This window comes from Copadichromis virginalis, linkage group LG23, assembly GCF_057382275.1.
Source record: "Copadichromis virginalis isolate Kocher_CV1m ecotype Utaka linkage group LG23, C_Virginalis_male_GT1.1, whole genome shotgun sequence".
Lineage (NCBI taxonomy): Eukaryota > Metazoa > Chordata > Actinopteri > Cichliformes > Cichlidae > Copadichromis > Copadichromis virginalis.
Window position 1 is genome coordinate 14221494 of NC_140639.1, and position 26691 is coordinate 14248184.

Below are 26691 nucleotides of genomic sequence, written 5' to 3' on the forward strand. Positions count from 1 at the left end.
CAGGGAAGGAGCACCCACTCAGTACTGTACAAGAAGCTTTTTTTTCATTTAGCACATTTTCGATCGCTCTGTGTAAAGAAATAAAAGTCTGAACCATCCTTTAGGTGAGAGAATGCATATGTATGTCTTTATAAAGCACTTTAACGTTCAGGTGACCAAGTGGGGATATTTACAATGCCAGACATCTTAATCTCTATAAAAGCTTGGTCGCCTGATGGATAATAGTAACATTTTTGTACAGTAAGTCTATAATGTTAATAAGACTGACTAAGAGTTAAAGAAATCCTTTAATTTCCACTGGTGCCCAAAAGCAGTTCAGAGGTAAAGAAAAAAAATCCATGCATCCCTTAAATTTGTCCCAAGCTGAAGCAGAAATCAATTTTATAAGAATAAATACAGTATAATGTGATGCATTGTGGGAGTTACTATGTATTTATATATATTAAAGGTGCTTCAAGTGTCACTTTTAGAGATGCAATATAATTCTTAGCCAATGGAATAACTGAAATAACAATCTGGTGGATAACTAACACCAATATTGTTCAGGTTTTAGTTTTTAGCTGTTCATTAAAATGTTTTTAAAAATGTAGCCAGCTCAAAACTGATGTGACACTACAGATAGACATATACTGCTTTAAATATCTGTACTGTTACAGGTTAAAAGTAGGTGAGACAAATTTGTAGCCTGTAAAATGGTTGCCTTTTTGCTGCATTTAATTCTTCATCTGTTTGTTTTCTACCTCCTTGGATTGATTGCTTTCCTATTATAACATGTGAATTTACTCCCAGGGATTGATAAATCTCAGGTGTGTTATACATGCATATGCACCACAATGTACATTATAGTTAACATTCCCATCGGAGAGAGTTTCATTCGTGGCAGACTAATATAGAAGAAAGGCACTGTGATCCAATCAAGAGGAGCTCAAAGAGGGAACTGCAAGGAGAACGCACCACATAACAGTGAACACACAGTACAAGAGAGCCAATCCAACTGCAGAATCCTGACACATGAAAACTCCCCTTTTATATCGATTAACTTGAGTTTTACTACACAGCAAGTAGCAACTAGTAACTGACACTGAATATTTGTGTTAGTGCTTCATCTATGAGGCGACTCAGTCACAAAACCTTAGAGCTAGAAGAGATACTTTTAGTGCTTTTAAAATGCACTTGGCTCATTTAAGTCACACCAAGAAAAACACTCGATATAAAAAAAGGGTTTCCACTTGCAGGATTCTCTTGGATCTGACCGATCAGTGACCAACCCGGCTTCTGAGCTTTAATAACTGAACAGATAGAGATGGGTGGAGCTGGCAGCTGAGCTTGCTCGTTTCCTTCCAGCAGGAAGGAAGCAGCTAAGCCAGCGGCAGACAGAGCGTGGCCTGACAGCGAGTCCACCAGTGACCCATTGAACACATCTGGGACCAAGTATCGGATGAGCTCCAGCGATTTCTCCCGGTCCGACGAGGCGTCAGGATCCACTGCTCGCACCCAACAACATGAAGCTGAGATGATACGACTTGCAAGCAGACGAGTACCACAGCAATACAACAAAAATAAATGATAAGACACGAGCAGAGCATCTTATTTACCTGGTTTGGAGAGAGGCATCACTCGTGGAAACTGTCTCCTGCAGGGGCGTAGTGGACTGGGTGTCACAACACACAGTTACGTATGAATATAAAGAATTGCAAGCATATTCATCATAGTATGTGTATAAATGCAGTAAATGCTATAAGCAAACACAGTACCTCATGACATCTTTACAAAGAGGAAGAAAAGGCTGCTTCTGGTAGTGGCCAAAGACTTCAAACACAATTGGCTGAGTCTTGATGTAGTCCACGAATGATCTAGTAACCTCAACAGCAATCTACAAAAACAAAAACAGTCCATTTTAGTGCCTAAACTCTTAAATACAGAACAATGCATAAAGCTGTGCAGGACACAAGCCGACTCTTCTTACGTTCTGCACATGGTAGAAGCCGAGAGGAGGGCCGCGGCCTGTGTTTTTTAGGGGTTCAGTGGAGAAGGCCTCATCATGGCGGTGGATGAAGCTAAAGACAAAGTAATCAATGCAAAGTTTGCATGTAAAACAGTAAAAAGAACACCAACGATCACAAATCTCCAGCGGAAATATTGTGAAGAGCAATTTACTTGAACTGGCAGAAGATGTCGGCATATTCCGCAGAGATGCTGGAGGCCTGCAGGACAGTCACTCTGAAGGTAAAAATATTACCGATCCTGAGATGTTCCAGAGTTGTATCGAGTGCTCCATCCAAACCAGGCTTCAGTGGATTCTCCACCTCATCTGATCCAGCTGCAAGGAACCACAAAAAAGAAAAAGGAAAAAAGAAAAATAAACGCAGGTTGGAAACTAGACTAGACATCCATGAAAGTTCTTTCCTAACCTAAATCTGGTTGGTGGGCGTGACCTTCATGTTTAATTTTTAAAGATTAAGCTTTGTTATTCGAGGATATTGGACAACCTAAAGGTTTCCCAGTAGCAAGGGTCTTGACTTTTCAGTGTTGATATTCTAGTTTTTTGATCTAAAGGCAATGAATAAATCATCAATCTACTTAGAGTGATCTATTTTATTGATCAAGAAATTCAGACACTGTTCATTCTACACTTTGACTTTGGTAAATACTGCATACATGTACGTGAGGTGAAAGACACTGCAAGATTGTATAACACTGTATGGATGTTATATAAATCCCTGCTGTTTAAAAAGGCCTCTCCTTTTACTCCTTTGTGTGTTTTTATTAGATTTAGTGGGTGTTTTTGCTTTTTTGATTGTTTTTTGCATCTTTTTTATTTGTAAAATGTCTGGCGCAGAATACTTTACAGCATCATTCTGACCATTAGATGATCTCATTAGTGTTAATAAAAAAAGAGCAAGAAGCATCTGGGTTCAAATCTCCTGGTTGTCTGAGGGGAGGTCGGTGAGGACTTCAACCACTTTTAGATTTCAACCACATTTAGTAGTAAATTTTCTTTAGGAGTAAAGAAATGTGTTTTCAAAGACTTCAAAAGACAAGTTTTTCACATTTTTACTCATTAACAGATCTCAGTGATGTTTAGACACTTCTTTTTAATGTTTTTGTTGGGTAGGTTGCATTCCAGGTAGATGCTGAGCTGACTGTCAATAAATTCTACTGGAACAGACCAGGAATGGACTGGAGTTACCAAGAAATTGGAGACAAGCATTTGGGCTAATTTATACGTCTTCCACATGAGCCACCGTTTGCCATTGTCTGCCCTCTAAATCCAAGCCTATCTAACATAATTTCTTTTAAAGTCTTTCCTGTGAATTTTCAGTCTGCTGAGCCAAAAAGGAGACCACACACACACATACACACACATACAGACACAAGCAAACACGCAGAACATGTGTCCATTCACTCGTAAAATACGATTACCCGCACATGTGTTGTTGTTGACTTCATCAGCTGACGGCCCCATTTCTGCGTTCTGCCCTTCTCCCTCCACGATCCGAAGCTCCTCCTGAGAAATCCCAGTGTGGGACAGTCCTACAGAGCAGGACTCTGACTGGAACTACAGGAGCACAGCAGAGTGGTGAACAGTCCTCAGATTTTTAAACAGTTACATCATTTACTCATTTAGTTGTCTACCAAAACATTTTTCACTTATTGTATATGATAACGAGGGCTTTATTTTGCATTTCCCTCTTCATTTGAACGCCACTATTGCATTCATTGTAGAGAAATAACACATTTCTAAATATAGTCACATATTTCAGATGTAGTTGGAATTCTCTCAAAGGCAATTTTAATGACGGGTATGGGTTATTTCTTGGTAATTTCTTCATAAAATAAGTGGATAAAAGGTCTGGAGATGATTCAGAGTTTGGGCCTTGTACTTGGAGGCTGTTTCTATAAATACAGAAAATGCATCAAAGGAAACTTAAATGGTAAAAGAAGTTCTTCTAAAATTGAAAAAAAAATACAAAATACATCTATCAGTTGGAGAGAAGGCAGGAATATTAGCAAAAGTAACAGTTTGGTGCCATCTGAGTGAAGTAAACGTCTACACTGGTGACACAGCGCTGTATGATGGCAGGATCCTTTCTTTACATTCGAGATAAGTGATTGGTCAAAGCCACTGACCAGCATGTTTGTATGGCCAGAAAACCCTAAATCTATTGAGAGGGTACATCGAGTTCTACAAAAATGTTACAAATGTTAAGAAGCCTTAGAACAGCGTGTAATTCAACTCTTTTTGTAAACACCTAAAATCACAAAAATTGTGACGGCAACTGTATACAGAAGTAAATCCTACACTGTGAAAACTAACTGTAATAACTATAGTGTGTTTTTCACTACCTTTTCATACTGCTGATCCTCAAAGGAGATTTTGGCAGTGCCCGACTGCCTCACTCCGGAGCCGTAGTCGGGAGCCTCCTCATCAGCTGGAGGGAAACACAAAGAACCTTCACCTCACTCCCTCCAGAAATCACACACAGCTTGTCCCGTCAATCGCTTCAACGATCGTGAGTCTGAGGATTTGAGCCTTACCTGATATGGCCTGTACTGCCACCCTAAGGAAGCCCTTTACCTCTCCCTTCTCACTGACAATGGCCACGCGATGGACGAGCGGAACCGGGTACAGCAGATTACTCAGATAAACAAAAGCCCTGCATGGGAAGCCAAAGAGAGAATAAAAGGGGAAAAAAAAGCATTAACAAGAACCAGACCAAGGAGATGTGCCACATTTGATAAAAATCACTGGACTGGACAACAGAACACAGAACTGCAAAGCAACCAAACAGAAGCTGGGACTGCTCTTGCGACGGCCATGGCTGCCCTTTACTATTGCTTTGGAGTGGGCTTATCCTTATCATCCAATAATGACTATATAATCAGGTCAATAATGGGTCACATGCAATAACCCTAAACTTTTGAGTTGTACTGATGAAGGATAGTGAGGCTAAGGAGCATGTATGTAAGGCTAAACTTTCAATTCTTTTTATTAACTTTAAAAATTAGAACCCAGCTCAAGACTTTGCTGGATAGCAGATGTTTTCGTCGTAAGCAATGAATTCATTTTAATGCATTGCTTTATGATCACATGCTATCATGACAATGACTCTATATAATGTATAAAGCCAAACTGAGAACTTAAAGCACTTTGCTACAGACTATGTTTCTTTGAGAATAGAAATTTGGGAACAGCTGCATTAGAAATGCTTTTCTTAAAAATAATAGGATAACTGATCCACATTTTTCACAAGCCAATAGGGATAGACATTTAAGGGTGGACAGCGTAAAAAAGGACAGGCTTATGACAAGATTGGTGAGGTGCAAATAAGGCATGCTCAGGACAAAAAAGGTGAACAAAAATGCTTTCAACTTTTTGACTCAAAAGGAATCAAAAGCAAATGGAACAGAAATCATCATACGGAACATGGCTCAGCTTGAATCAAAACTGCCAACAGCTTCATAGACTGTATGCTACATCAAAAACCAACGAATGACATCAGAAATCAAAGTGCACCTCCTGGGCCGGAGTGGTAATTTGTACAAAATAGGGGTACGAGTTCATCATCAGACGTATTCACGTAAAAACCGACAAAAAAAAAAAAAAGGTCAAAATGAAAAGACTTGTGCTCTGGCATGCCTAAAAGAGACAGCTGCTGCAGAAACCAGCTCTTTCATCTTGAGATTTTGAGTCTTTGTTCGAACACCACTTAGCTCAAAAATTTTCAGATTCTTTCAACTGTATTCAGGTTTCACAGCACGGTGAGAACATTTCGCTGTTTGTTCCTCTTACTATGCACATCAGACCTCTATCTACTTCTTGAGCTGCATCAGTGCTTTGGGGAGTCAAAAGTCCTTTTTCTTTTTTATAAGCCACTATGATTTGACATACACCTCAAACAGCCGTTCAGCGTCAGCACTGCATAGAAACAAGAAGCGTACATGGACCCACTCTGGACTGAATTTAAGAAGAACTTAAGTAAGAGTGAGACGCATCGAGCCACTGTATACCCCCACTCCAAAAGCAAAGAAAAATAAGCATTTAGTTGAAAGAGAGATTAAAGATAAAAAGGAAAAGATGGACCTTAAAGTCCAGAAATGTCTACTCCAGTGTCCGCATGGTGTGGTACTCAACATTTTCAGCTCAAGATTTAGAGATACTGTGACAGCTAAGGCAAGACACTAAAGGGTCTGGTTTGACTTTGAGCAAGTGTAAGCAAGTGTTTAAGGAAATCAGTAAAAGGAAATACCACAATTAAAAAAAAATGTAGGAAAAGTTGTTTTCCAAATTTCGGTTGCAGCTTTCCAACTGAAATGCTTCATGCCAGTGTTAACACTGAACCAGCAGATCTCTGAGGTGGACAGTAATTTGGAGAAGACTTCAGTTTGACTAATTTCCCCTTCAAGGTCATCTCCTTGTGTAACCTTAGAGTGCTGGCAGTGTAGCGTCTATTTGAATCACTCTTTGGATGGCTGATGGATGACCACTTTCACCTGAAGATTTGCCATGGACTTTATGAAAATTAGGTCACTACGTTCATGTTCAGGATTATCCTTAATAAAGAGAGCTGGATCTCTATCTACAACCCAACGACCAAAGAGCTTTTTTCAGTGGAAGAGTGTCCAAGAACTAAGTCAGTCTCCTGGATTAGGAGATGCTGCAGGGCTGAAAACATGAGCCAGCATCCAAGGGCCAAGCCTGCGGTTCCACTAGTAACCACTTATCCTGATTCCAAAAGCAAGTCAATCCCTACTGACTCCCATGTTAAAATGCTATTTTAATGTTGACCTCTGTGATAAAGACCATCCAATAAATTTCTGTACCAATTTTGATGAATTCAAGCATTACAACCTCCGATATGATCACTATGGGGTCCAAATAAACAACATAGCAGCTGCCAAAATGCAAATAATGTAGCTTCAAAATGTCAAATTCACAAAATACAGTGCACTGACTGGAAATGCACAGTTTTACTTTAACATCCAGTGGCATCTGAGAACAAGCTGAACTGTGGTTTTGGGCCAAATAAAGACAGTCTTGGTCATATAAACATTGCTGTCATGCTGGAAGCTATCCAGAGGTGCACAAAGAGATAACCTTACAGGGGTGTTTGGCAAAAATCAACTTAGGTATGCTTTGCTTTTTAATTTTTATGGAGAGAATCACTTTAAGATCACACCTCATGTTTGCCACATAAAATAACAAAGCACACTATGGTTATATTTTGTGTATTTATGCATACCCAGCCCACAACTCAAGGAGGGCTATGTGAAGATATACACGCTATTATTCACTGCTTTTCCAAGAATACTGTTCCATCTACCCTGATGTTTGCCAAGGGAAAGGGACCTTGCATCTCAGCGTGAAAGAGCTAGTTTCCTCCATCAGCATGCTCCTGAAACCTCACCAACCTTCCCACTACACTGAATAATGGTGAGCGGTCGTAAAAGGGATCCAGGCCTTCGCTGGAGCCTCGGCAGAGCTCTCTCTCATCATCATCATCATCATCATCATCATCATCCTCTACCCCGAGCTCGGAGCTCGGGTCGTCCAAAAAGATATCATCGTCCAGGTCGTCCAAATCCTCCAACTCCTCCTCCTCCCCGCGACCCTCCCGCTGCGAGTCAGCCAGCTCAGTAATTTCAGAGGTGGAAAGGGTCGGGGATGGGGTGGGGTCACTCATGCGCTCGCTCATGCATGTGTTGAAAATGGGATTTCTGGTGCAGCCAGAGACATGGGAACTAGGTTAGTACAGTTAGAGAGAAGGGACGCACTGATCCACAGGAGAAAACCTTCTTCCCTCTGAGTCAGAAACAGCTTTTATTGTTTGTTTCAGTGTTGAGCAAAGAGCAGAGAAAGAGAAGACAGATGGGAGACTGCAGAAAGCTACAAATGTTGTGCTGATCGTGGGATATAGATGTCAAAAACAAGTATTATTTCACCTACACAGGTATTCACTGTAATTTGCCCAGTCCTCATGCGCAGATTTAACCGCACATGTAAGTTTCTGCTTGGTGAGTGTCAGGGGAATTCAAATTTACTGTTTTAAGTACAGATTTTTACACATGCGTATTAAAAGAAGAGGCTAAGATGAATAAAATGTAAAGAAGGCAATTCAAGGAATGCGCGCTCTTGCAGGTAACTGTAATCTAAACTGTTAAAAAAAAGTGAGCAGGGGAAGGAACCAAAGTTAATCATGCCAAGTGAGCCAATCATCAAAGGAGCTCTGTCCCATGATTGATCACTTTTTAAGGGATCACATGCAAAGAACCTCCTTAAATGACAGCTTCAGTTCTATAGACCGAGGGAGTCCAACTCCAGTCCTCAAGGGCCAGTGTCCAGGTTTTAGATGTGTCCTTTATCCAGCACAGCTGATTTAAATGGCTAAATTACCTCCTCAACATGTCTTGAAGTTCTCCAGAGGCTGATAATGAACTAATCATTTGATTCAGGTGTGTTGACCCAGGGTGATATCTATAACCTGCAGGACACCGGCCACTGAGCCCTGGAGTGCCCCCACTCCTGCTGTAGACAGTGCTGTTTGACACCATATTTGCTCACAAAATGAATTCTGGTGACCAACCTGTTAACAGGCACTTGTTACAGTTGGATTTACTCCCAGCAATCACTGGATTACTGTAATGGTACTCTATATGCTGCAACTGAGCTTTGGCAGTGAATATTTATGTGTGTGAAATAAGATCATTTGCTCACGGGCTTGCTTAATTGCATCTAAAGGTAATGACAGAAATTAAACGTCATACAGATTTCATTTGAAAATGGCCAGTCACTTTGAGTTATCACATCAGCCACATATGTACAAAGTGAGCTTGTATATAGTTATGCATTAATTCAACCCATCAGTTCTCGACAGCAGCTACATTTTTTAAATTTTTTAAACTGCAAGTGTAAAGGATATAGTATAAAATAGCAGTAAACTATTAAAAGCATTGAAAACATCAAATGTTGTGCATCTGGATAAATATACACCTGCTTTCACCTTTATAATATGGACAGACAGATTGAAAACCTGAAAAAGAACAGCTCAAGGGCACAGTTTCCAATGTTTCCATGTCTTGCAGGAGCTGAATAACATTAAAGGCTGGAGTGAGACGCTTAATATTACATAACAGGTGCAAGTGAGAGAGCGAGAGCGAAAGAGAGACACTGGGAGGCCATGTGCCAAGGTGGAAGAGAAAGAAACAACAGGTTTTGAGTAGGAGGGCTGACGAAATGTTTTTCTCAAATCTTGCATAGATGATTTTCCCATTGATGTAGAAAGCTCTGTCATTAGCTGGGATGTATTGTTATCAAATGTATTTGATACAGTTACTTCAGTTTGTACTGGCAGGTTTTATAGTGGCTGAAATACAAAGTTTGACAAGTAGGGACACCAGACTGAATGAGCTGCAGATAATTAATGCAGGTGTCCCCATCATTTCGGAGTACACTCCACACACAGTAAAGCCGCATTTCCAACCCAAGTGCCTGGAACTTTAACTCTCAGGAACGACGTCCTGCAAGTGGAAAAGTGGACAGCAGCCTCCCTATATCCTAAATTTCTGATAGCTATGGCTAATACTGGTCTTTTTGGCCTCTGTATTTCTTATTCCTGTCCCGATGTGTTGGACTCAGTATTTACCTGCCAACCAGGCGGAACCAGGGGAAGCGATCGTAAAAGGGGTCACCTCCCGTCATCACATTTTCACAGTCCTCCACAGTACTGTTGGGCACATCAGCAGCACGATCATACATTTCTCTCATCAGATCTAGCCTCTGCCTGCAGAAAGCACCAACAATGAAGACATAAAAAAGAAACAGAGCAGGGTGTTAATGAGTAAAAGTAAACAGCTTGGAAGAAATAAAATAGCACTGAGGAAGACACTGAAGCATGGCTCTTTTTTTATTGCTGTTCGATATTAGGTTGGTAGATATTTTTAATTTGGAAGTGCAATTATTGAAGCGAATGTTTGCAATAAAAGAAACTGACTTACAAACTGAAGAGCACTAAAACAAGAGTTTCAGTGCGACACTTAATGAATTTTTGATTACCAAGATAAGTTTAAGATTTTGTTCATCAAAGACTTGCGTGCATGTTCAGCCACCTTAGTTTTTCTAATGTCCAATAGTGAGTTGCTCCATTCTTCTGATCTTGCACCTCCACTGCCACGATAGTACGTGGGAATTGTCGCTTCTCTCTGTCTTTAGTTGCCTCTGGGGGCAACAGGTCAGGAGGCAGGGGGGAGTAAAGAGTGTCTGTCAGCAACACAAACTGGAACTGCACCTGCAGGGGAAGAACGAGTATGCTCAAAGAGCTATTTCACAGCGTAGACCTGTGGATATATTCATCAGTCTAAATGACATTTCTAACCTTCTTCTTAAGTTCGACACTGATCGCATTAGCCTCCTTCAGGAAGATGGCATTTCCCCATAAGAGATCACGCAGCGAGGTGAACTGGTAGCATCGCCATTTACGGAAACTCCACACAGCCAGCTCTCTTTCCCTCTCCGTCCACTGCACTGTAGGCCAGAAAGAGGACTCGATGAAGGTATGATTATCCCTAATATAGATTTATAAATGTGTCTTTGTATTAATTGTTTTTACCTTCTTCTTCCGGTTCCTCCTCTTCTTCAGGGCCTTCTGGGTTATAACGGTCCACTTGCTTCTGAAGAGCCTCCAGCTTGCTTTCATAATCCTAATAATTTATAATTAAAGTTTTAAATACATGAACAAGCCATTCACGTTGAATTAATCATTAATAACTGGTGAAATGAAAGGCCCCAAAAAACTGCATTTAGACTTAAAGCGCGGAAAAATGTGTCGCGGCGTACAACTGTGCATACTGTGCAAATGTGTCTGTTATGTAATCCCAGGTATCGGTTCTTTCTCCTGCTAAGTAATATTTGTGAGTTGCAAAATTGCCTAGAAATTCCAGTAAGGTGAACTTTGCTTCACATTTGATCTGAAAACACCATCGTAATTTTTTTATTTGGTATTTTCTGTAAATCTGCTCACTGATAATACAGTTTATATAATATAAACAGTAGATACCAATACTGAAATATACAAACTGCAGCTACATCTGTGTGTAAGACAGTTCAGATAGATTTTTTTGTTGGTTTTACTTTAATGATTACTGCTGATAGCAGTCAAAGCTGAACTCTCATTACCATACCAGTCTTTGCTGCTCTAGAAGGTTGCTGGCCTCCTCTCTTTCTTTGCGATACTGATCTTCCAGCTCCTGCAGCCTGAGGACAAAAAAACAAAGTGAACAAAAAAGACTTGATGTAGGTGGGTGATGCCCTACCTCACTGTGTGTTTTTAAGCCATTGATACTGAGAAAGAAGCCTCAGGCTTGGGTAAAGTGGCAACTTCGGTCACAGGACCACAAAAGCAAATTCTCACTCCATCTGTAGTCATCTACATTTGGAGATATGGAAGTTATGTCCTGACTTCTCCACCTTTCCTGAATGCAGGACCCCAGCACAGAAAAGATCAGACTTTAATGACAGTAGATATATATGACTTTGATTTGAGCATGAAAATGAGGAACTGGATTGGAGGTGGGTTACAAAGCAGCCAGTAGCAACAGTGGGGATAAAGCTATATAGATTATGCACACCATGTAAGAGTCCATGGTTACACTGTTTTTAACCTCACTGCTTTATCTGATGCTTTTTCTCTAATACATGAAGACTGGCTCATAAATTGCTCAGAAGTCTCAGACTCAGAAAATATTAAAAAGTAACTGAATGCAGTTTTAGAAATAGCTGCGGGTCTCTGGAGTGGTACCCTCGAAGACTGTTAAATTAAGACACAAGCTTAACTGCTGAGCCCAAATTAGAACAAAGTCCAAAAGAAAAAAAGAAGATCCAAAACATGTGGAAACAACGTAATCCAAAGCACAAAAATGTGGCAGGAACAAACAGAGCAAACAAAAATGAGCAGGCTGAGGAGACGACAGAACTATTTATAGACAGGGATTGATTTCTGACGTAAAACAGGAAAGATAGGAACGACAATCAATCATTCAAATCTACTCTAAGAATAAAAATACACATTTTATTCAGTTTATCTGTGCATTGGGACAAACTGTTTCCTTATTGCACCTTGCAATAGGTATAGCAAAATCTAGAAGAATTGGTGCAAACCTGGTCCTTTTTTTATACTAACTGTTACCTTAAGTTCCAGAAATGGACTTTTACTGTATCTTTATTCCTGAAGGCGTACCTCTGTTCCATTTCTTGCTTCATGTCAATGCCCTGTTTCTCCAACAGCTCCCTCTGAGCGAAGGCCCAGTCCACAGGCTCAACAGGGGTTTCGGCACATGGGTTCTTATCCCTGTCAGCCCGGGCCTGTACAGGGTGGTTAAAACGGAAGACGTGGCTCTTCCCCAGGATGATGCGATTTCCTGCAAGGGCATCACATCAGATCAGAGAGTACAAGTACAACATCTATGCATATAATGTTTGTGCTAGTTATGGCACAGGTTGCACCTACCTGATTTCAGAACAGTGGGTTCTGTCACCCTCTTTCCATTAACGTATGTCTCAGCTCCTTCACAAGGCTCAAGGATTACTGCTGCTCAGGAAAAGAAAATTCCATATGAGGCTTTGCTGACAACATTACAGCAATATTTAACTTTGATGTGCACAGATACAAGTCTCACTTTCTCCCATTGGGCCAGTAGAACTAGTGAAGGTGCAGTGCTCGTCCTTTATGAAGTGACCACTGAGGACTATATCCTGGCGACTGCTGGCATCTAAACGACCGACCCTAAAATACATAAAAGTTAGTATGAATATATATAAAAGCAAGTTAATAACACACTTCATCTATGTAACATTTAGTCCTTTTTCATTTAAAGGGACAGTTCACCTCAAAATCAAATGTAGTCTTTTTCCTCCTGCATGTCGTGCTTTTTATTCATCTAAATTGTTGGGCTATACAGATGTGCTGAAAGCACCTGAAACCAAACCCCAATCCCAAAACACAGTAACAATGTTTGTTTTCGGAAATCATGACCTGGTTACTTTAAAAATTCACAAACGTTACTGTGAACAGTTCAAAGCTACACCATCAGATCGTATCACTGTGCAGAAGAAAGCATCCATCCACCGTGACAAGAGGCTCATGGTGGTGACAGTGTCACAGGAAGTAATCACTGATGGCCTCCTCCTTAGCTGGGCTACATCATTAGCCAGCCATACCTTTACTTTGGCTGATGAATCCATAGAAAAAAAAAGAATTCTGGCAGGAAGCTGCTCACATCAAGCTGAGTGAATTTCTTTTAGTAACCAGGCGGTGATTTCTGAAGAGCGACACTTCTGCTACTTCTCCTTTTGAAATCACATCAGTGTGACAGAGTACAATCACATAGTGGCTAATTGAAGCTAGCATCTAAGCCCATAATCTCATCAGGAAGGTGTTCACTGAGGACAGGGACCAAGAAATACGCCTTTTCTTTTTAACAACTACAGGAATTCTCATCCACTTACTGCCTATTAAAACCATTACAGCTTTATGGCATGTCCATCTTTCATATACAGTTTATGTATATGAATATATTCATTTATGATATAAATCAGTGTATGTAGTGAAAAAAAACAAGTACTAAATACAATACAAGGGTCAAAATGGGCGACAAACCACAATCTCCTGGCTGATAAACCTGTGACCAACCTTCTGTGGAAAATGTGGGTCTCTAAATGGGGATCACTATCTCTCGGTGGCCTATGTAGCCACATTTGGGCCGCTGGCGGAGAACATTTAGTGCCAGTGAGGCACAGGCATCTGACACAACATTATATGACGCCATGTGATGAGAACATGTTTACAATGCAGGCCTGTTGTCTCTTGAAGTTAGATTAGCATAAAAACAATGTCCTTTTTTTAATCAGTATCGTTCTAATACAGCAGTTCTTAAACTTTTTCTGGTGTGCCCTCATCATAAGCTGACCCCACACTTTTTATGAGTCATTCGCAATAATATGGGAGGCATCTAATAATAAAAAGGATCCAAGTGGGGTTTTAATTAAATAAAGGTCATCATGACAGCTTCAGCAGACTTTACTTTCTACATAAATCACATTTGTTTACATCGCATTTTCTCCTGGTCTCCCCTGCAGTGGTTTTGTCCTCTCAGGGTGAGAACCACCTTCCTCTTATTACGCTGTAAAATGTCAGCCTCTAACCTGGTGATCCCGTCTTTGATATAGTACAGCAGGCACTCAGACATCAGAGGGTCCTCGTTGAGGTTCACCAAATGAGGCGTCTGACACAGAACGGGGAATATTTCACTGTTAACTTTCGGTAAGCAATATGCATGAGTCATTCAACATCCATATGTTATTTACATTATAACATATGTCAGCTGTGCACAACAGGTGGTCTGAAATACAAGCTCTCCCAGTAAGAAACATCAAACAATCAGCAATAGTTAAAACCATGCAGTCACTCCCCACAGCGTCCCAGCATGGAGTGTTTAATGAAGTCAGATGTTTTGGGGCTGCAGGCAAGCAGCCATAAATCACTGAAATTAGGGCACTGCTATTATCTTTTCCCCCATGTTTACACCCATGGCTGCCTTCGGTGCAGTGAGGGAGTGTTTGAAGTGAGCAATGAAGTAGATTTAGGATAACACTTAATGAAACAGTGAAACTCTCGTCTGATCTGCCTCGACGAGGCTCGAGCACTCATCAGAGGAGACACTTTAAACACTTCAGAGCTACAAACCTCGTTGGGGGAAAACAGCCCGACTGTGTCGATAAACACGGGCTCGGGCTTTCTAGGGCTATCAGTGGGCTTTGGGGGTAAATAAACAAGCACAGCAGTGAATAATCGAAGCGGTAAGGATTATATCACAGTGGTTTTGGAGAAGTAGAATACATCTTTTACCTTCTTTGGAGAGAACACACCAACTGTTCCACCATCTTCTCGCATTGCTACACCCATTTCGGCCAGCAGGGCCTCTCTGTTGACGAATATCATCAGCATACCAAGTGAGATATTTTTTTTAATGTAAATATACTTTTTTTAAACATTGATTCAATGAGAAATGTTCCTAAATAAAGCATAGACCCAATATTATTCTGGAAGTGGCACCAATTGCTCTATACTCAGATCACCGAAAGCTTTTATTTTTGGCCAAACAGTTACTTTGCCAGATTAGCTCAATCTGATCACAGAACCACAGCTAGACGTCACTGCTTCTACAATCCTGTAACCTGAGGACATGCCACATCAGTTTGGTTTTCTTGTTGATTATAGCTTAGCCTGTAGTAGGTTGCATTTGGTGCAATATGACGTTATTCCTGATTTGAGCCCAGAATCACAACGTTAACACAGCGTTTCCTGATGGCCGCTGTGGTGTAGGTGAGATTATCCAGCCTGTGACTTTAATCTCAGAACACCAAGGTTTCTTATGCTTTTTTATCTTTAGTTTTTGCAGGTTTTGACTTTAATATCTTTAATGTCCTTGAAACTTTGAATATTTACTACTAACCTTAGAGAACTTCTTTATTTTTTATAAAACTTTTATAAAACTTTCATAAAAACAAAAAAAAGTTTGTTTTTTAAAGAAATATATTTTCCTGCAAATGAACAACTGTAATCTTGGAAATTTAGAAATTTTAATTCAGGAAATTGTCCTTTTTTTCCTTTGAATATTACCTCTCTCATCTTACAGCATTTAAGTTTTTGTATGTGTGTTGTAATCCTCCTGTGTTTCTCTTTTCTTGAATTATTAGGATGTTGTTCCTGTTTTGGCATCTTTAGTATTTCCAAAGTTTAATCTTAAAGAGGAATTTAAACAATGCAATAAAATAAATTAAAATAAAACTAAGCATCTGGTTGTCTTACCTTTCCATTCTAATGGCTTCTGTTCTGCGAAGTTTCTCTTCCCAGGTCTCATTGAGCTCAGCGATGATTTTCTCTGTTTCCTGACGTTAAAAAATAAAAAAGTGTGGTGATAATCATTTAAATAATAACTATATCTGGACTTAATGCAAAGAAACATCCAAATTCAGCAATGAAGCAATAGAATTCCAGTATTTTATTAGCTTACTTAATTGCTTACTTTTTTAAGTAGCAGAAATTAAATGACCCATATCTGTGATTTCATTAGATGACCTTATGTTGGCATGTAAAAAAGGGTGTGAATATAATGTCTTTGTGCCATAACGTAGAGCTTCATTGAGTATTAAAATGGCCGAAAGAGCCAGGGACACAGATAAAGGGGGGCCTGGGGTGACCCTGCTCTGCTTGTCCTCCTTGGTGCATCATTTTAATTATAACTACACTGCTCATAAAAAGCTTGATTGGCATTCACCAGGGAACACCAGAATTGGTAGGTGTCCCAGTGGAGCCCCATTCTCTTCACAGATGAGGTTCACACCGAGCACGTGTGACAGATGCCACGGCGTCTCGAGCCTTTTTCACGTCTGTCACATGTGCTCGGTGTGAACCTGTGAATAGAACTGGTTGCCAGTTCTGCTGTTCTTTGATGAATTGAGTTGCATTGTGGTGGGCTGTGAGTACACGTCCCACAAATTCTTTGCAAAAATGCAACGTGTACTGTGTTTGCATCGATAAAATTCAGAATTTTCACAATATGCTCAGTGTGTAATGGCCTTAGTCTGGGTTTTGGTCAGAAATATGCGCGTGGGAAGCCTGTTGGTGGTCATTTTGTTGGGCTCTGGGAATTTCTGAAGACCCATTTGTTTTTAGGAAATCAGGTTTTTGGTTATAATCTACTGGAAATGCTCAGAAAGGCAAAAAGTATAAAAGACCAATTTGGTTTTTTGAACTTTTTTATTGAATCTGCCCACAATTAGAAAGACTCTGAACCTCAACAAATGCTTGGTGAATCTCACTGAAGTTTTATTTCCTGACTGTGTAAGACTGGGGTGGGGGTTAAACTGGGTTTTGTGCTCACCTTCAGCCTCTCGATGGCCTCCTCGCTGCCTGGGCTGAACATGATGCGATCGTGCAGACTGGCAATAGATCCGGCCCGACTGGACAAGGCTGAGAGAGATGGAGAGGGGCTCATCCCCGTCATGGCATTGGTCACTGTGGAGAGATCATCCCTTTGATTCACAGCTTGGCCTTTATTGTTATTGTTCTTGTAATCGGATATGTCTGCCAGGGTGGGACGGGGCGTGGGGAGTGGGGACAGGAAGCGGGGATTGGGGTAATCGATAACAGGGAGTAAAAGAACGGAGAAATGCAGACAGAAAAGGAAGAGAAGAGAATAGAAAAGAAAGAAGACACGTGTCTTGAAACAAATCTAACTTACAGAGAGAAATTTGAACTGGTAGCACAGAAGCAAGGGCAGCACCAGCAGAAAGCCACAGACAACTCAAATGATGCAACAAGGAGGCCATCCAGCCACAAGACGACTCAACGAAAATGTAGCTACCATACAAAACTTCAAGCACAGCGTGATATGCAGAATAGGGCTGCCACGATTTGTCGACTAGTCACGATTACGTCGACTATCAAAATCGTCGACGACTGATTTAATAGTCGACGCGTCGTTTGAAGCTTTGTAAGATCCCAAAAGACGCAGGAATAAGTAGCAGGATTTAAGAGTGTAATAACGGACTGAAACAGAAGATGGCAGCACTGCATGTACAAGGATGCCAGCTGCCGTTAAACCCCGAAGAAGAAGAAGAAGAAGAAGCAGCTGTGTCCCAGAATTCATAGCGCGGCCCAGCTCAGTTTCCAACAATGGCGGCAGCTAGTTAGTTTTAATATTACTCTTATTATTCTTTCTGGGTCACAAAATAAACGTTTAACATATTTTCAGCCGAGAATGTAGCTGTGTAAACCTCAAATATCGGCTCAGTTTATCAGGACACCACATATTTTCAAAAGCGCTCCGACGTTTTCGGAGACGTCTGTTACCCACTAGCTCGATAGCTAGCCGGGGGCTAGGTCACTAGCGCGGTGAGAACACCGGACTCCCGGCAAATTGTTTTCAAACCCACCACCGTCTTTCGCTACTCAGGTTAAATATATATGAGTCACTTAGATAAATTAAAAATGTTGTTGTTTGGCTTTTTTTTTTTTTTTGTATTTTATTTGTTCCTGAGTAAATCGGTTTGGCTGAGATTAAAGTTATAGTTTTTACACAGCTGAATAAACGTCAAGCAGACAGCTGATTATCAAAAGTGTGAGATGCTGGAGAATATACTCCGTTGTCCTGTTATATTTTAGATAGCAAGGAGTTTATTAAACTTCACCGAAACAATCTGCAAATTTCATTAAAATTGAATAAACTATCATCTTGTCTTTATTTTTAGTTAGCACCTTAAAAGCTTAAAGCTGTAAGCTAATGATAGTTATATAAGAGCAGATGCTGCTGGTGCAATAAGCTGTAGTTTTACGTCCAGTGGATGATGATCTGATTAGTCGACTAATCGCATAAATAATCGGTGACTAGTCGACTATCAAAATAATCGTTTGTGGCAGCCCTAATGCAGAACCATTGAGAAACTGTTCGAGCAGCATGAGAAAAGATTTCCATTACTCATTCCCATTCAAGCATCTCTACCAAAAAATTAAAAACTGTCACCAGTTATGGAAAACAACAAAGTACGTGAGCTGAGCCTGTGTGCGCAAACACGATGACTCATTTTTAATGGCGTCTTATTTTCTGCACAGAACATTAGAAAGCCAGAACTCTCAATTAAGATTATTATCTAAAAGCAGCAAGATGCATTTACTGCTCAGCATGCTTTGCTGAAATTATTAATGTCAAACAAATTACTGGAAGCAGAAATCCATTTCTCTGGTAGAGGATCAGACACAGCGATGAGTTTGTCTGATTAGCTTTGAATGAAATTTCTGGGTAAATCTATTATTAAAGTAACACATAAAAAAGGGCCCCTTATATTTTTCTGTTCAGAGCTTTATCTTGGATTTATCGTGGCACCTGAAAGGCCTGAGCAGAAAGCAATAATAACAACCTTGCTGCTGCTGCTATGGCAACACAGAGCAATAAACTGGCCAAGTGTATCACACCCATCCATCTGGACAGGCTTCGGCTCGCCAAGATTGATCACATAATATTGCCTCTGCGGTTAATTAAGTTGTGTATTATGGAAAGACTGTAAAAATCTATGGCATGAAAAGTGCAGAAGACCTAAAAGATCCACTATTATGTAAGTGATTATATGTCTGAAGACTACATCATCACCCTCATCTTATCGTTCCTCTGTGCCCTGTTATCCTGCCTGCCAACAGGCGTTGACAGACTGATGATTCGTAAACTGTAAAGGGAAATGTAACAAGGTAATTATCCAAATATCTTTTTAAAGTAGAGACATTTTCTTTCTCTTAAAAGTTCTATTTTTTACAAATGACCTTTTTCAGGGAACTTGAGAACTTAGGGATCTAACACAGGAAAGGTGTTATATCACCTGGTCCACTTTTATATAGCTTTATAGCTAAAACAGGATAAAAACATTTTTTTATATGTGCTGCTGCCAGTGTGGTCTTTAAAAAGACCTTAATAAACATACTGAGCTGTACTATAATTTTTAAAAATACATAGCTTACTTCTGTTCAAATTATATTGCTACTATTGACCAACTATACTGTACGTTTTCTTTAATTTATTCATTATAAAATACAAAAAAAACCCCACTTGGAATAATGTTTGAAATGGAGATAAAGGCAGCATGATTTTCAAATCTCATAAACGCATATTCCATTAACCCCAGAACACTAAATATTTAAACTGAGACTTTTTACTCTTTCATGAGAATATTTGGAAGGAAGAAACAATTAAGAGGAAAAAATTAAGGGAAATATTGCTGCTAATAAGGTTAACTGGCAACAGGTTAATAACAGGACTATAATCCTCAATCAGACAAGGAAGGAACGTTTTCCTGTTAAGAGTGCAGAGGGGATGCTACACAGTGGGAAATCACCCTATCCCAACGTTTTTGATTGTGCTGCTGCCATCAAGTTCAAGATGAGGTCATCTTTTTCTTAGACTGTTTTATTTTGTTAATTGAAAATAAAAATATGTTTATGAGATTTGCAAATTATTGCATTCTGTTTTCTCACAACATCCAAACTTTTAAGTTTGTTTATTGAGGTTTATTCAGATTTTTATTACATCGTTATCTATTTTTTAAATGCTTTGTGAATATATTGCTTAGAATATATTAGGGGATTTAATTCTTTACTGCACTGTATTGCATGTGTCATTAAATCTTTTTATGTGATATGTGTGTTTTCTTGCCGGAAAAATAAAGCGCGTCGTACACACACAGACCTGCCAGAGGAAATGGATGTCACAATTTCTACGTCAGGGAAATTAAAGATGAAATGAATCCCATTATGGTGCACAAGCTTCCATACTATATTGCTCCGCTGACCTATCAGTGCATCTATAAAGTCATACTCAGATCTCTACAGCACCATAATATAGCAAAGCCTGAATAGGGATGGAAAACATGCTGTTTGTATTTCATTAACATTAGCTTCTCGCGTTTCACTAAAAATCATGTAAAACAATCAGAACAGTTCCTTTGGTGCTGCAGAGAACATTGAAAAACCACTTTAACACTGCCACATTAATCAGCTGCGATTCTAAGCTGCAAAGCCAGAAAGCAAGAAACAGAGAACACACATTTCAAACCCTCGATATCAGCACCAGACGCTCGATATGCTGGGAGAAGAGACAGAGAGACAGCACAACACCTTTAGTTAAATTCTCCACAGGTAAAAATGTTCATTTAGCTATTGGTGAACACCTGAGCACTGCAGTCTTAATATGCTCTATGCGCTCCAAACATTAATCCTGATCTTTCTCTGGGAAAGGAACTGTGCATGGTTTCAAAATAATATAACATCCATCTAATACATCTGTTTGCAGTACTGCAGTAAAAGTGGTATCAAGATTAGAGATGCAATGAGCTAATACTATATGTTCTGGCCAAAATTATATATACTTTATAACTTATATAGATATAATTATATAAATTAACCAAAATTAGTGGATTACATTTTGGGAAAAACAAGTGTAATATAGTCTAAGCTAATGCATAGGAGAGGTGAGTCATGAGTGAGCATCAACCTCTAACGAAGTATCAAAAACTGCAGTTCCTTTAATGTCACCCTGAGGCTGGCTCCAAAAATGAATCAATCCCATGTTAAAATATTCATATATTCAAAAATGTTTACAGCCAGTTACAAAACAGTTTCACCCTCTATAGATAATTTTTCTACTATAAATCAACTGTTCAACTTTGTGTCTTTGTGCAAACAGGCTGCTAGGATTCTCCTGCTGATGCTGTTTTACATTACTGAGCTGGAACTCTTGACCATATTTGTTTTTTTCAACCATTTTTAAATGATTTGAACAAATATATGGTTTGCTGTACAGCTCATCCAAAAGTTTTGTGTTCCACCAAACACACTATAAACTGTTCAGGTGCCTAAGAAAGGGAATATGATATCAGTGCTTGTGGATAACTGAGGCTGTGGTATCTGTAATGGTTTCTGACATAAAAAAGTGCTACTGAGATGATACCTAATCAAGATGAATTCACTTCCCAATATAAGGAGATGTATAACTTGTGCTGTGTTATTTATGTAAGAGCACCCTGCCTGTCTAAGGACAGGAGTGGAGGCAAAACATTTCCTCTCACATAGCTGGTATGATGTGTTAGCTTCAGATGCTAATGCTAGAAACAACGCCTACACCATTTTTTCCAGCCTGTTTTTAGACACAAATGGGAGAATAATGCATTCGTGCCAAGTTTGGTCCTACTGCTGTCTGAAACCACTTGCTATCTATTCATTTTCATTAACTTCTTCCCACTGATTTTATTGCCCTGGCTGGTTCTTAATTTGCTTCTTGGCCTATTTGAACAGATCAACATGTCTGTGAGTACATCACGGCTTCTGTGAGCACAGGGAGAACAAATTTGTTTGTGAGTGGGCTGAGCTGAGGCTGACTCTTAAAAAAAGGGTCCAAGACCATTATGAACAATTTAAAATTCAATCTACAGATAATGGGCACATAAATCCAATGAATGGTCCCTTACTCTCAATGATGTCACCCAGGCCTTGAGCAAAGAGGAGCTCTTTCAGGCGAGACACCTCCTCCTTCAGCTCACGCACCAATCGGTTGTTGGGATCCTCGTTAATGACAGCGTTACAGCGAATCTGTTTGGCACGGTCAGCATACCTGGGAATGCAAAAGATCACTGAGACACAGGTGTGTGAGGAGAAACACACACATATATACACATTCATAATTCCCCCGACATCCCCGTCTCTGCAGCCCGGAGCTGCAGCTGCAACCCGTGAAGGATGTTTGAAGTGTGAAAGTGAGGCAAACCTCTGAGGGAAACGTGGATTACACAATGCCTGCGTTTCACCAACACCGGTGTCCTTCAAAGCAACATTCACCAGCTGTGTGGGAGGAAAAATCTGCAGCACAAAATGTGCTGTCTGCTCTGTTTACCTGAGCGTGCTAAGGGTCTCATCGTAGTTGATATCAGCTGGACTCAGAGCAGCAACCATCGCAGTTCGAGAATTTCCCCCTGACAGAGAAGAACAGATGTAAATTTATGCTTTGAGTTCAGAATGTGTACTTGATTGTCACTAGTTCTGCATGAATGTGGTGTCAGGAAAATAGGAAAACACTCTGTCTGAACAAGTTAAAATTTAGATTTTGCTACACCCAAAAAATGTCATTTGATTACATATAGTACAATTACATAAGTACAACATAAATCTTACATTTAACAGAAAAGTTGTGGTTTGCATTAAAATGTAAAAGTGATTAGCTTTTGGGGTTCAGACGCACGATTTTCTGGAGGGATTCTTTTACATATCACAGTGATGTTAGAAATATTAGAGACATTCAATGCCTTTGAAAAACGGTGTTCATACCCAAATTTTCTCTCAGTAGCCAAGTCAAAACTGAATCTCGGTATGGAATGAAGCTTTCTGCCTTTTTCTTCTTTTTATTCTGTTTATAAATAAAAGACACACAAAAAGTCAGCATGAATTAATTTTTTCTGTGTTTACTATAGGTTCAAATAAATAATGAATTAGGATAATAACATGTGAATCACTCACCTTATTCGGCCCAGAGCCCTAAAATGAAATGAGACAGTGGAAACTGTAATTTTTATCCAACACAAAATCGACTTCACCTTAAAAAATACAACAAATGGTTAATACAGACCATTTCTGCCAAAGCAGAGATGACTTTCCCCAGCGTGGTTAGAGATTTGTTGATATTTGCTCCTTCCTGTGACAGAACAGTAGGCAGATAAGGATTACGATGACAGTAAGCACAGACTGCTTTAACATGGATTTAGTCAGATAAATAAACATGATTTAAGATTTTTTTTTGTAGTGTTTTCACCTTTAGCCTGGTCCCTTTGGCTCCGGTAGAATCGGCCCTCTCACTGCCAGCCAAATCCACCAAACTGATTTTACTGACCTAAAACAGCACACACCAAATCAGTAGAATCCAATTAATAAGATGCAACACATGGGCTTTCAACAACACAAAAAAAGAATCAATAGGCATTCATCTTTATTATAGAGACAGGCCTTATTAAAAAAAAACAGCTTAAGAATTATCCTCATGACCTTCAAGGAGTCATTGATTTCCACGTCCCATCAAGACTTAAATCAGCGTCATCAGTCAGAGGGCAGATAAACCAAGACAGCAACTCGATGTTAAACAAATTCAGTGAGGATCAGATAAAAATCCTCTACCTTCTCGGTAGTGTTATCCATCTCTGTGTCGTGGCGTTTCTGGGTGAATATGATGTTGAAGACGGCGTGCGAGCGACTGCTTGTCTCATTCATGTTGGTGGCAGCCACAGTCCTGCACAGAGACAATGAATTTTAATTACTTTGTACAGTTCAGATTTTAGCCAGCAGGATGTGGGTTTAAGTATAATTTAATGAAAATGTTTTTTTATATGACACACTCATAAAACACTATTCAAAGTAGAAATAGGTAGTTATATATAAAGCGTATTTTAAAAAAAAAGTATATTTAGTGTAACAGCAGCTATGTTTAGGTAAACGTCATGGTCACTGTGCTTGTGTTTTATCCCCCAAACCTTATGACACTTCCCATCTTCATGCTTCCTGTTTTATTTTGATCATTCATTTTTTTCCTGTGTCTATTGTCGTTTTAATATTTATATATAAATATTTAAATTGATATTGACTGTAAACGTTCCCTTCATTTCCCTTCTGTTTTCACTGTATGTATTCATAGATGGTCCGAGTGGATGTAGCCATCCTTCTATGCAAGACAGATTTTTAAAAAGGGGTCAAAACTAAAGCACAAAAAGCCACGATGTTTAGGTTTTTCCTTAAGCCCTAAAATCATTTTTGGAGGGAATTTCAACCAATTCTACAGCCAAAATCAAAAACCTCAGAGTCTAAGAACAAGAGAGACGTTTAATATCTCACAATCATAACCAATCTAGAATTATAAATGGAAAAACCTGGAGCCTGCTAAGCAATGCATCTGACATTTTTATAGTGCACCACAAACATACATTTCATTAGAGTTTCATTCATTCCTTATTGCAAACCTCATATCCTGCAGTTACTTTAAGAGAGAAAGAAAGTGACTAATTCAATGGAGTCTCTCTTTAATTAGCCCTTTCATTCATTTCATTTCCTCTGGAGCTAAAATAGAGCTAAATAGAATTTGCAGTTCCCCAAACAGCCACTTTAAACTTCCTTCAAAAGTGAGTTAATCCACATAGACTGCAATGTTAAAATGCAATATCACAACAGAAACATGTGTCCAGAAAACCAGCCTCCATAACAACTGTCCATGAGGTAAACTGTTATATAACTTATTGCTTTAATTTCTATTAACTGGAGTCGCTACTGAACTGCATCTTCCAACCCTGTTTGTGGTCTTTGTACCTTTTGGAACATTTTTATGTAAATATCTGTTGAATAATAAGCCCTGCTGTGAGGAACAGCTCGCTTAACAAGTTTGTGCTTCTATTTTGTTGTTAATTGGCAGGTATATGCAGTGTTGCCAACTCCTCAGTAAGGAAAATCGCTATTGGTTGTCCTAAAAGTCGCTAGAAGTCGCTAAATGACGTCATCGCCTAATTTGCATAATTGGTCATGCTTATCTAATTGTAACCTATGTTGTTGGAGAGAGAAATAACATCGTGGAAGAGACATAAAGTGAGTAAAAAACGTCCTAAATGCATTTAGAGTTTATTTAGAACTACAAATTAAATTTCTTTTAGCAATTATTGTTTTTTTTTAATGTCACAATTCCAACCCTGCTCCTTTACCCGGGCTTGGACCGGCAAAAGTGACCCGAAATAGGCACTCTGGTGGAGTTACTTTGTGTGTGTGTGTTTATAAGTAGTTTTAAACCTTGTGATCCACAAAACAGCATAAGAGTAAAAGAGTAAAAGAAGAACTGACTGCGTTACAGCACCCGCTGCTTGTTGAGAGTAAAAGCAATACGGGCTTTCACGTCTTTTTTTAGCGACTTTTTTTTAGAAAAAAATTCGCTAAGGGATCCGAAAACTCGCTAAATATAGCGACAAAGTCGCTAAGTTGGCAACACTGGGTATATGTGTCCTTAGTGTTGCACTCACACAGTTTATGGCAGTTTACGCTACTTGCTAAGCTAACGTGCTAACTTAGCACTCCTCCTGTGGTTCACTGCCTTTTCCTGAGACTCGAGAAATAGTTGACTACATTACCTAGCCTTGTTGCCAGAATCCATCAGGTCCTGGATGTCATTGTAGGAGGTGACAGCCAGCTTGGACAGGTCCTCCACATAAGGTCCCATTAGAGGATGCTCTCGCACACGCAGGTGCCCTTTGTTTTTTGGGTTCAGCAAGTCCCGCACACGCTCACAGTAGATTTCCATGTAGCTTACCTGTTTCAAATTGACAGTTGATTGAACATTTATAACAGATGTGAGGTCTGAATCCACTGTATAAACAGGAGGGGCGCCCACACTCACCTCTACAGAGTAGGACATGCTGTTGTCTGTATTATCATTTATCTTTGTAAAAAGGTCTTCACACAGCTGGAAGAGGAAAACATAATAATCCGCAAAAAGATAAATTATTTAATTTATTATGTGCCCTGTTAAATTAATCAAAGTGTGTCAGTACCAGGGGAATAATTCCTTGCTGATCCTTCACATCCTGTTTCCCCATCATGGTGTAGGACTTGCCTGCACCCGTCTGACCATATGCAAAGATGCAGACGTTGTAGCCTTCAAAGGCATGAAGCAACATTTCCTCTCCGATGTCTTTGTACACTTGCTTCTGCGATGCATAATTGACATCTTCGGGCTGTGGACAGAGATCAATAATTGGTCATTTAAGACTAAAAATGTCTTGTAAGGCTTGAACAAATATATCCAAAACTGATGAAAATATGTGGATGCGTTGTGTTTGGGCTCCGGGGGTGCACGGATGACTTACCGAAGTGTGAGACCAGTAGGAGTAATCAAAGTTGAAGCTCTTGTTGTCTTTGGCCTGCTTAGGGTTGATGATGGCTGAAAGACAGGACAAGGAACATGGGTCAGAGGGAGGGTGAGAACCACCCATGTGAAACTGGATCTGAGCTGGGTTAGTATCATGTTGTGCTAGTAGAGCTGGAAAGGTTTCAGTCACCTCTCCTTTCTGCACCAACA

General features: G+C 39.7%; 1 protein-coding gene across 16 annotated transcripts in view; it reads right to left on the minus strand.

Moving 5' to 3' along the window:
• The window catches only part of kif1aa (kinesin family member 1Aa), a 50790-nt gene that overhangs the window by 12771 nt on the left and 11328 nt on the right, over positions 1–26691 (minus strand). For 3 of the 16 annotated variants that reach the window (XM_085449653.1, XM_085449648.1, XM_085449647.1), the window contains exons 3-34: positions 26480–26553; positions 26165–26347; positions 26011–26076; positions 25745–25923; positions 23760–23871; positions 23401–23478; positions 23218–23283; positions 23109–23126; positions 22920–22998; positions 22489–22567; positions 22067–22209; positions 20647–20685; positions 16939–17141; positions 15864–15943; positions 14901–14976; positions 14198–14277; positions 12673–12779; positions 12504–12584; positions 12234–12414; positions 11179–11251; positions 10608–10698; positions 10374–10522; positions 10108–10286; positions 9645–9782; positions 7414–7719; positions 4540–4658; positions 4348–4454; positions 3424–3559; positions 2158–2320; positions 1967–2057; positions 1755–1873; positions 1596–1651 (exon numbers count right to left, since the gene is read on the minus strand). In XM_085449653.1, coding sequence (XP_085305779.1) covers positions 1596–1651; positions 1755–1873; positions 1967–2057; positions 2158–2320; positions 3424–3559; positions 4348–4454; positions 4540–4658; positions 7414–7719; positions 9645–9782; positions 10108–10286; positions 10374–10522; positions 10608–10698; positions 11179–11251; positions 12234–12414; positions 12504–12584; positions 12673–12779; positions 14198–14277; positions 14901–14976; positions 15864–15943; positions 16939–17141; positions 20647–20685; positions 22067–22209; positions 22489–22567; positions 22920–22998; positions 23109–23126; positions 23218–23283; positions 23401–23478; positions 23760–23871; positions 25745–25923; positions 26011–26076; positions 26165–26347; positions 26480–26553 — 3651 coding nt within the window. Of the gene's footprint in view, positions 1–1268; positions 1485–1595; positions 1652–1754; positions 1874–1966; positions 2058–2157; positions 2321–3423; positions 3560–4347; positions 4455–4539; positions 4659–7413; positions 7720–9644; positions 9783–10107; positions 10287–10373; positions 10523–10607; positions 10699–11178; positions 11252–12233; positions 12415–12503; positions 12585–12672; positions 12780–14197; positions 14278–14900; positions 14977–15863; positions 15944–16938; positions 17142–20646; positions 20686–22066; positions 22210–22488; positions 22568–22919; positions 22999–23108; positions 23127–23217; positions 23284–23400; positions 23479–23759; positions 23872–25744; positions 25924–26010; positions 26077–26164; positions 26348–26479; positions 26554–26691 lie in introns of all 16 variants that reach the window. The other 13 variants (XM_085449661.1, XM_085449659.1, XM_085449658.1 and 10 more) reach the window with 9 other exon arrangements.